At 35.3% G+C, this 11,906-nt stretch overlaps 1 protein-coding gene across 1 annotated transcript; it reads right to left on the reverse strand.

The window, feature by feature from the left end:
* Positions 1-3,094: 3,094 nt before the first annotated feature.
* arrdc2 (arrestin domain containing 2) lies at positions 3,095-11,906 on the reverse strand. The gene is given in 10 exon segments (XM_056468085.1): positions 3,095-4,329; positions 4,838-4,992; positions 5,095-5,254; positions 6,137-6,360; positions 6,363-6,395; positions 6,476-6,533; positions 6,536-6,580; positions 6,675-6,822; positions 6,921-6,990; positions 11,539-11,906. Coding segments are annotated over 10 exon segments (1,206 nt in total). The 5' UTR covers positions 11,798-11,906; the 3' UTR covers positions 3,095-4,275.

Here is an 11,906-nt window from a genome sequence, read left to right on the forward strand (position 1 = left end):
AAAATTCTCCGTTAAACAGAAATTGAAGAAAAAATAAACTGGGGGCTAATAATTCAGGGGGGCTAATAATTCTGACTTTAACTGTATATTGGATATTGTACTGTACTGGCATATAGCTATGCAAAAATCAGTTGCTAAACTGGCGTCTTTAATAAAAATGGGCTCTTATTTATTTAAAAACATATTTTAAAACACATTCAAATTGGTCTTAACAAACTTAACAGTGGAACTACTAGATATTTACAACTTTTAGAATGGTCATAGTGGTCATTCTGAATGTAAGCCTGTACAAAATTGATATTGTGTCACCTCATTTTTTGCATTCGAAACTTGAGATTTTAGATTGTAGGCATTGAATGTCAGTTGTCATATTTAGGAAGTTATTACTCTTAAAAACACACAATGTTTTTTGTAATACAGCCTATCCGCTTGTTAAGTCATGATGTATGGAATACTGTTTCGGGGTCCAAGCTGCCACTCATTTGAATTGAGAAAATATTCGTTTATGATAATTTTTTTGTCATATCACACATTAAAGGGAATTTTGTATAAAATCATAGTGTACGCAACAGTCTGTGAGCTTGCTGCATCACAAGTACCAACATTTTAACAATTTATAAAAAATTTATAACTTTCTGACCATCGCATATAGGCATGGATATACAGTTGAGGTCAGAATTATTAGCCTCCCTTTGAATTTTTTTTTTCTTTTTTAAATATTTCCTAAATTATGTTTAACAGAGCAAGGAAATTTTAACAGTATGTCTGATAATATTTTTTTTCTTCTGGAGAAAGTCTTATTTGTTTTATTTCAGCTAGAATATATGCAGTTTCTAATTTCTTTTACCATTTCAAGGTCAAAATTATTAGCCCCTTTAAGCTATATTTTTATCCGACAGAACAAACCATTGTTATACAATAACTTGACTAATTACTCTAACCTGCCTAGTTAATCTAATTAACCTAGTTAAGCCTTTAAATGTCACTTTAAGCGTCTTGAAAAATATCTAGTAAAATATTATTTACTGTCATGGCAAAGAAAAAAATTAACAGGGGTGCTAATAATTCAGGGGGTCTAATAATTCTGACTTCAACTGTATATATATTGTGACCGTGATTTTTGAAAGCATTACATCACTTTGTAACCGTTTATTATTACCATTTGATGAGTCTCTCCATACAGTTTGATATAGCGCTTGGACCCAGAAGCCGCTTTGCGTGACGTCACACTTAACAAGCGGACAGTTGTAAAATTTAAATATAAATGTTACAAGGAAATACATATAAGGTAAAAAGTCAGGAATGATAACATAGTTATTTAAGTTTTATTATAACAAATACCAAATTTAATACATCTTTAATACAAATAGCCAAATTTTAAAAAGTGACTGTCTCTGTGGTTCGTGTGTGAACACGATTAAATTGAACGTTGATCAAATTTTGGCCCTAATTGCCTTCCATATTTTGACACCACCTACTCCTACGATCGTTCCGATGAAATCAATAGCAAAAACTATAGGCTGAAAAATTAAACTCGTTTTTCATCACTAAACGTCTTCTTGTACTCGGTTTCTTGAAGAAAGGAACAAAATGACGTTAAATCTGCTTGTGAACCACCTGTACAGGAGTTGAAATAAAAAAAAAACACCTGGTGTACTGTATACAACAGGGCATGCAGATTTGCTGTTTTATGTGTTTTTGTTCGCCATGAGCTCAAAGGTCTTTAAACTGTCGTGAAGGGGAAAATAAAGACTTATAAAATAAAATAAAAATAAAATAAAGCCTTATTTTATCATGTTCTCAGTGATATGCTATTTTACTGTGAGTCACACAAAAACATTCTTATTAACTCGGTCACAATAGATTTGTTAATGGCATTTAAAAGAATGTTGTTCTACAATGCCTCGTGCTTACAGACAACTGCCCTCGAGCACTGTTCTTTTATGTCTGTACAATTTCAGGAAAAACAACAGTGTATACAAGTATATTTGTGTTGTAGGCTAATGTATTCTTCTGTCATCAATCTAAAGCAAATGAGTACTTGGGAGCATTCAAATGTGACACGTTTTTCACTCACCATCATTAATCATTTGCAGAGTTCTAGTTCATGTTTCTGCAGCTTTTGTCACATTATATTACTGTAAAACTTGCAAAAACAATACAATCCTAGTTTATAACATGCCCTTGAAGAGGTATATATAAATGCTAAGGAAAGTTTTTATATATTTGCTGTTCATTTTAATTATTTTGTTCTCTCCAAGTTTTGTTTTACACAATAAAAGTTACTTAACCATTATACGAAATCACAGTGCATTCATTTATGCTCTACTTTTTCTCATAAGGTTCAAATTTGAATATGGGGTTTTCTTATCTTTATGAATTATTATAAGAGCAACCGAGCCAGGAAGCATTTCAGAAAACAACACAGGAGGAAAAAGGACATTCAGTGCCTCAGGCGCCACTTCTGTTATATATAGAAAAAAGTACAACCCCCATGAAAACTAATGTACTACTATGTTGTTTGTTTTTTTCATACACTGCAAAACCAAAAAAAGTTAAGGTAACTTAAACCACTTGACGAAATCAATTGCAATAAACCATTTAAGTTCAAAAACTAATCCTAATGAGTACTGTGAACTTCATTTGAGTAAATGAAGCAATTTGAGAACAGTAAAAGCCAATAAACAAAGAGAACTCAAACCAACAGAGTACTGTAAAACCCAGTAAGTTAAGGCAACTTAAACCGTTTGAGAAAACGGATTGGTACAAACCATGAGTTAAAAAAAACTAATCTATATGACTACTGTGAACTTACTCCATTGAAGTTGAGGTATTTAATTAACTCATTACCTTCAACACTGAGTTCAGAACTCTTTCAAATGAGTGGAATTAACTTTCAGTAAATTGAGTTAACTACACGCATTTGATAAATTTGATTGTTGGCTTTTACAGTGTAATATTTAAGTCAAACATATAAAGAGAAATGACTGATTATGAACTATGAATGCATCTTAAAATGGAATGCATTTTAAAACTAAACTTTCAAAAAGTTATTTTGCATTGTATTAAACATTGTAATGAATAAATCACCATATTCTTATGAATTGTTTTTCTTTTTATTTGCTTAAAGGTGATTAACAAAAAAATATACTTGTCACAAATGTTAACAACAATCTAAAAAATACATTCAAAGTAAGTGCCATAAACAATCATTGTATTTAAACCTGAAGTTACACATTTTCAAAATCTGGAAATGAACCAAGTCTGTGGTATTTTTGGAATGTTTGTAAGGACACTTCAGGGAGTCATATAAGACTAGGAAAGCTTAATGTGACACAATCCCTGTATTTGTTCATCATTTCACCTCAAACAACAAAGGCACCTTGGATACACATGGCTGTTTATTCCTGCCATCGTTTGTAAAGCTAACTGTCAAAAGCTTTTATTTAACCCTGCACTGTTTTACCCTAATCCACTGGCAAACAATAAATGCAGAAAAACTATGTGCCAAAATATATATATCCATCGATATTCTGACACAATCAGTCTTAAATTCCATTCATCCTGACATTAGGATCTTCCAGATGACAGACTCTGCTTTTGTCAGAATAAACTTACGCCAACATTACATTAACATGGAGTTGTTTAAATCCCACTCCGACAGGAGGAAAAAACACGAAATTCCAGGATTTACATTTGCAATTTCCCCCACATCATATCCTTAAAGCTTAAGGTTCCCTTTTGCATAGAATACCCGTGCGCACAAGAACATTAAACCAATCTCTTTGGCTAACATCAACACCAAAATGAGATGATATACGCCATGATATATTTATGGGAGTAAGGACGGAATCACAAATGCCTGCTAACATCTAATGCTGGCTGAGAGGAACTCTTCTCTCATTCGCAGGCATGATGGGTATAATCTCTGAATGGCTTCTCACCCATAATTAGTGATCGTGCCCAAAATTCCCTGATTCGACGTACAAGTGTGACAGGCAATGAATCGGACTAGGCACAGACCAGAGTCTGATCATTCTCTGGGACACAACAAGGGGATGAACCTTTGTTCGTCCCGCTCCTGAATGTCCTCTTTGTTTGTAGAAAGCGCTCTGCCTTGCCTGGTCCAGATATCTCCTCCTTTCTCTGCCACCGCTGGAGGAAGCACAGATGCGAACGGCTCAAACAAGTACCAGTCTCAGAGAGGCGTCCAGGAGAATCAAATCTCAGCTTCGTTTGTTTCAAACATCACACGATGCTCAGCTGGCAAACAGTTCAACAGGTCATGCAGCGACGACGCATCGTGATAGGCTGAGGGTTCGGGTCCACCTGAGAAGAGAACAAGAAAGCTTATTAGAACATGACGCTTTATGAATTGTACATTCAATTCTACTACCAAATTCAAAGCTAATAAAAAGTTATTTAAAATTTAAATCAAACTCAGTATTTGGGTCATTAGCAAGTCAATCTTGTGCTTAGTAAATCAGCAATACATTTTAATGCTTGATTTTAACATAATTTACTGGAAGATCTTTCTGTCGCAATGTAGAATTGTTAGTTAAGTCAATTGAAAGTCAATTTTTAAATATTAAAACCACGCTGTTCAAAAGAAAAGATCAAATTTTTTTTCTCTTATGTGAAAAAAAAGTCATCAAAATTCGATATAAATTAAATTAAAAACATTAGATATGATTTAGGTTTTGTTCGGTAAACATTTTTAGATTCAATCGGATACAAAAAAATAATAATAAATAAATTTGAAAGATAAATCAACATTTTGATACAAGCCCAGCTGAGAACCATCATTTAACACCTTTAATTTTGCACGTCTTCTCACCTCGCTGTACACTGGTGGTGGGCGTGATCTGAACTCCTGCATGTAGGCCATGAGCGAGCGCTGCAGCACACCGCTGAGGTCTTCTTCAGGTTGGACTGCTGTGGAATTCTGAGCTGCTTCTTCTTCTGTGACAACAGAGCTGTAATCTGGAGGAGCTGTGGTGGAATCAAGCATGACTCAACATGAATGACCGATTTTTCACTGTTCACTAATAGACTGATGAAACAGAATGAAACCCATAATTTGGGCATACTTACGCTCAGGCTGTTCAGGAATGGCCATGCGAAGCCACTCCATGTTGACGCTGTACTGGCTGCTGACACTAGACGTGCGACTGCCGAATGGATGCAGAGGGATGGTACCCATCACCAGAGGAAGCTCCAAGGAAAGCTTGGATGTTCCAGGAACATCAACACACACACCTACAAAAAAAGGGACGTTTAGTTAATCCATCAAATCAGTTAACATGAAATTAAGACATGAAAATGACACGTTCAACTTAAATGATTGCCAATATTCAATACTTAGTGCAGAAATTAGTGCTTAGTCTCGATTTTTGTTTCAAAAAAAGTGTTCAAAAAAAAAAAAAAAAAAAAAGCTGTATGCCCTTAAGAAAATAATAAAGATATTTAAATATATTACAAAACCCGTTTTAGTCTGATATTGACATCAAATCAAAAATCAAACCTAAATGTCTAAACAACTTATCTTCCGAAAATAAAAGTGATGTCAAAAAATGAGCTTTCATTCGTATTTTGTTTGGGCGCAGTACCAACATGACCAGCAGATAACATCCAATTTCCATTGGTCAACATATAAGGTCGCCTTCTATTATTTTGTGTACGTTTTGATGGATGAGAGTCATAATTTTTCATACTTTTAACAATAATTGTAAAGTTAACATCAAAACCTCAAGTAGTTTGGCCAGTTTGTGGGTATGACGATGTTAGCCTCTAAGAAATGTGGATTGGTGTAGCAAAGTAATACTTTAGGACTGGTAAATATCTTTGTCGCAAATTGATAAATACATGTTGTTCGGTAACATCGATCAAAAATCAGCCACCATATATAGAAACTTTAGAGTAATATGTAGTTTGTCACGATTTCCTTCTATTTAACCTACAAATTTATGGTTTAAATATGCAAGCGCAAATGGTCCCACAGGTTTTAAGGTGCCAGTAAATTTGGGCAAATAGAGAAGCCTCAGACCTTTTCAACGATATTTTGTTTGTCATAATTAGGATTTAATTGCAATATAGTCAAGTAAACATAAGTTAATGTAGCTAGGTCTAGTGAACTCACCCTGAGCATGTATTCAACTTTGATGATGCGACATTGTAGGATGGAGGGGCCGACAGGTGGAATTTTGGATAGCTCGGCCATGCCAGGTCTCCCTGCGGCGTGGGCCAACTATGTCACCGCACACGTGGCCACCACAGCTCGTTTTGCTTCATGGTGCCCCTGGCAATAAAGGTTTGCGTCTGGGTTTATGTAAGCTTTCGGCACCACGGAGCGAGAGTGGAGTTATCGAATTCCGCAAACACCGGAATCACTTCACCTGGAGAGGAAGACAAGGCATGTTAGAACATCTCCAGTGAGATCCGAAACTTAAATTTTATTTCGGGTTTCCGCTCTTACCTGGAGTGTAGCCTTTACGGTCGATCTTTGCAGTTGATTGACACCTGCCCACAGTTGCGGGTACCAGATGCGAGCCATCTTCTCTTTGGTTCCAGCTTGAGGTGCCTGAAATTTAAGAAAAAGTCTGATTTAGTGCGCAAGTCACCAAAACTGTAGTACACACTAAATGAGAAGTAACAGATATATATTGAGTGCTCACCAGTAAACTAGGAGTGTTGATGTCAATGGGTTCGATAACGGTGAATTCTTTCTTGATTTTCTTGACGGTGGCCCATGGGCGATGCAGCTTAACCTTCACCCAGTATCGAATACTGCCGTGCTTGCCTTCAAAGGAAGTCACTAGAGTTCTGACAGACAAAACACATATATTAACACACATTCTCTATGCAAATAAACCTTGCTGACAGCATTAATATGAGACTAATAATAAAAAAGCAATGCTTACTCCTCTGGCAGCTGGAAACTGAAAGGGTACTCGTGTCTCCCAGCAGGAATGATTGTCAGATCACCATTATCTGCAGGGGGAAAGAAGAGGGAGAGAGAGAATAAGAAAGATGAGTTCACTGATAAACTACAAAAGCAACGCCTAAGGCACAAATGTCATATCTGCTTTGTTTTGTTTTTAAAAAATCACACAGACAAAAAAGTTTGCTCAAAAGCTTCAGGTTTATGGATTTGCTAGCGATTAAGTTCATAAAGTAAAACTTGAATCTAAAATTTAACCTGTTTCTCATATACAACAACCTCTTGAATAACTACATTTATTTATGCCGCAGATAGAAATACTGCTCACCATAAAAGTAAGTTACACATTAGCCGGTTGCTGTCATTTGTTAACTGTATCTGCTCACTCATTAAATTTACAAAAACATAATATATGTAAAAGAATTACACAAAAAAATGATGACAACCATCACCTACTCACAGACAAAAAAAAATAATTATCCAACTGAAAAACTGCTGGTGAATTTATTAGAGATAACTTAAAGGTGAAGTCAGAATTATTAAACTCCCTGAATTATTAGCCCCCCTGTTTATTTTTTCCCCCAATTTCTGTTAAGCGGAAATAATTTCTAAACACATTTCTAAACATAATAGTTTTAATAACTCATTTCTAATAATTGATTTATTTTTATCTTTGCTATGATGACAGTAAATAATATTTTACTAGATATTTTTTAAGACACTTCTATACAGCTTAAACTGACATTTAAAGGCTTAACTAGGTTAATTGGGTTAACAGGTTAGGGTAATAAGGCAAGTTATTGTATAACGATGGTTTGTTCTGTAGACTATCGAAAAATATATAGAAATATAAATAAATAAATAAATAAATAAATAATAATAATAATAATAATAATAATATATAATAATAATAATAATATATATATATATATATATATATATATATATATATAATATATATATAGTTTTTAAGAAATTGCTAAACTGCTTTTATTCAAGCCGAAATGAAACAAATAAGACTTTCCCCAGAAGAAAAAAATATTAACAGACATACTGTGAAAATGTTCTTCTCCTGTTAAACATCATTTGGGAAATATTAAAAAAAAAAAAAAAATTATATATATATATATATATATATATATATATATATATATATATATATATATATATATATATATATATATATATATATATATATATATTAAAAGGGGGCTAATTCTGACTTCAACTGTATATTGAGTCTGGTTAAATGATTAACTCCAGTCGAAGGGAAGATGAGATGTGGATACATTTTATACAGTTGAATCTTTCTCGATGCTTTTATGACAGCCTTAATTTCGCTTTCGTTATTTTAGACATCGACAGCCAAAAGGTTTTTTAAATCACGTGCCACGCAATAATCAAGATGAGTAGCCTAATTTGTGATTGTGTTCCTTTATACGAGTAGACTCAGTCAACTTGACCAAAAGTGAGAAACAAAATCCTCAACGAGGATGAAAACATGGGCTCCAGAGAGAACACCTTATCTGATCTGCTATACCCAAAACACACACCGTCCCTATCAGTGAATGACTGACCTGCCTGCAGAAGCACTTCTCTCCGGTTCAGGTACTCCACTTCATCGCTGTAGTTCTGCGTGTACGCAGTGCTGGACCCTGCGCTGCGAGACTCGGTCCAATGAACTTTAGCGAATCCTTCTGCATGCAACTTCAGCGAATCGATTTTACTCTCCGCTGAAAACTCGAGCACAACTTTCCCTGAGACAACATCTCCGCTGCTGTACACCGGAGGACAGTCCATCTCCGGAGAATCAAACACGATGTCGAACTTTTTCAACTTGTCGAAAATCATCTTTGGTCTTGCAAAGGCTTTCCCCCCGAGCGCAGTCCTTAAAATATATATCGTCTTCGGACGCGAAAAGTCAAAACAAAGAGCGAGAGGATGCGTCCAAGTGCAGGAAGCTGCTTTTCACTCAGGTTCAAAACAAAACTGAAGCTGTGCATGTTCCCTGGTCGGCCCTTTTTAACTCGTGTGGGCGGTCTTACTGATTTTATTATGTAAGGCCTATGGCAGGAATCGCTGCCTGCTCATAAACATCTTAACTGGGTGTGGATGGAGACTCGGATGATTGATGCATACAGGTTCTGAGACAAAAACAAGCTGACTGAGCATGCCCGAAAGCAGAGGAACCTCCCCGACCCGTGAAGAAGTTCAGCAAAACAAAAAACGAGTTCAGTCTGTTCTCTTCTACATTTAGAGTCAGTCACTTTTATAAACGATGTGCATACATATCCATACATGCATCTTTTGCAAAAAAAAATAAATAAATAAATAAAATATCATAATTATCGAGTATTGTTTGTTTTAAGAAGTTTGTGGCATTGCAGAAAGAGTGTGATATGCAAACTTAGAAATGATTCAAAAGATGATTAAAATGCAAAAGCGCGTTTCGCAAACAGTTTCGGATCAAAACAACTTGTTTCTTTGTTAGCGATGAAAATGGTTACCGTATCGCCATCTTGTGGAGAATTTTGCAGCGCTAGTTTTTAAAGCCTCACAATTGACCGTGTGGTTTGTTCTCCCCCTAGTTGTGTGATGTTAAAATCACAACGTGCATGAAGGCTGTCACGTCTGGACTGCCAAGAAACAAGCTGTTTATTTAGATAACGATAAGCAAACCAGCCCGTGCAGTTTCTTAAACTGACACTGCGGCATGTAATCTCGTACCAAAAGTATGCATTATTTACACAGCGACGTCAGCTGAATGTCTTCATCCCTGTTCTCACTAATTGGTGTTGTTATTGTTCATAAGAGACACAGAGAACAGACATAATAAAATACATTTGAAATGTGTATCATGTATAAAATGTTCCAAATATGAACAAATATTTCTGTTTACATTTTTATACTGTAGAAAACTCTATTCTCACACAATTGTTTCTGTATCAATATAAAACTCAAAACAAAATCTCTTAAAACCACCTAGCATTGGTTCTTGTCAGTTCAATATAGATTGGCAATTTTTTTTTGCATCTGATATCGATATAGAAACAAATGTTGCTAACCTCTAGAGTGGCAACGCCATACAATGTTGCCAATCATTTGAACTGACAGGAACCAATGCTAACTAGCCAACCAAAAAAAAAAAGGACACGACTAATATCAACAATTGATCCATCCATAATATTCCAATAAGCTTCAAACATAAGCAGACAAAAGCATGTGTAAAGTTCATCAGCAATCCACTCCCTAAAGGATTTTTTGATGACGTCTAACAAAACACTGGCTTCATTCATCCTCTTTTCGTTTTATCACCCTAAGAAAGAACTTTTAATGAGAGGGTCTTTACTTTCTAAGAACCTTTGAATACTTGGGGGATACAGTGGGAACAGTACATAAAAACTTTTTCAAATGACCTGACAATCAAATGCAATGAGTGCTTCAGTAGTCAATGTAAAATTGAAAAACAGAAAAGTTGAAATTATGTAAATTAGTCATTTAGTGCCGCAAAGAGTTGAAATAAGAAAGTAGCTCACAACACTTTAGTTCTTGTTCTATTTTCTAATTAACAGCAACCCAAATGTGACCTTTTTTGTGATTTCATTTTAATCACAGTATTTGGGCTTTTATCACACTGGATAAAAGCATTTTACTTATGAAGTGCAGTTGCTTGTTGTTTGTGTATTTGATGAACAGATAAATGATTAACCAGATCACACATTTGCTTAGCATTATCACGACTGGGCCAGCTGTCAAAGGTTAGGAAAAAGCAGCCATGTCCCGAGTTACCATCAAAACTATTGCATGACTGAACCCTTAAAGGCACAGTTTACCCTTTGCCATTTCTTTCATTCACAGTGAATTGTGAATGAAAGTTAGGGCTCAAAGCGCAAAAAAAAATATCACCATAAAAGTGGTCTGCAGAGGCTATAAGCCTTCTAGAAATGTTATGAATGGGAGGAGGTTGTTTAATGCAAGCAATTGTCAGAATTTCAGCAAATGATATTGATATATACGGTCTAACTCATTAAGGATTCATTCAATACTTGTGTAGTGATATGTAGCCTATTTTTCACTCTGCGGGGAGCAAATTCATTCACTTTTAAATCACAAATCACTGATCTGTTTGGACAAAATATGGATTTGTTGATTCTGGCACATATTTAATATGGTTGTAAAATATTCACAAGATTGAATAAAACAAAACTTCTGTAATATAATGTAAAAAAAATATCAAAATATCTTCTATTGTGATAAACAGAAAAATAGTGTGCTAACAAGTGAGAGTATATAATAATTTTCATGTTTGATTGAACTACCCTTGAGCACTATAAGTTACCATTCATTACAAATTAAAGAAAAAAAAGACCAACCAGGACATTCTTAAAAGGTTCTTCTTTTGTGTTTGCAAAACAAGAATCCCCAAATAGCACTATTTTGAGCTTTTAAAACCCTTCATTATGCACGAAGTAAATAAATGACCTATTGTTTTTGTTCGTTTAGTGTTCCTGACACCAGGCTAAGCAATTGTTTGTTGTTTTAATGATAACCCATAGACAAACAGTGCCTGTTAATCTACCGAATCTTAACAAACCCACCTCGGATAAGATGCTGTCTCTTCCTGAAATAAGTAATCTTGGACGTGTAGTCGTTATAGACGGTGTTGACGCCGACACTGCGGTTTTCCAGCCAGTGGGCTATAGCGACTCCTCTTCCCAACACCCTCAGGGACCGGACCTTGATCTCCCGGTTGAGCTCCAGGATCACCACGCCAGTGACCATCTCCCCGCTGCTGTACACAATATCAACCTGACCGTCCAGCTCGAGAGCAAAGTGTTTGATGCTTTGGAACGCCATAAATTTGATGCCAAGAGTATAAAGTTTGAGTCATAAAAATCATGAGTTATGCATGTAATTGTTTGGAAAAACTATTCTCTAAATCATCCAACAACTGAAGATACCATAT

The sequence above is a fragment of the Danio aesculapii genome, chromosome 11 (assembly GCF_903798145.1).
Source record: "Danio aesculapii chromosome 11, fDanAes4.1, whole genome shotgun sequence".
NCBI lineage: Eukaryota > Metazoa > Chordata > Actinopteri > Cypriniformes > Danionidae > Danio > Danio aesculapii.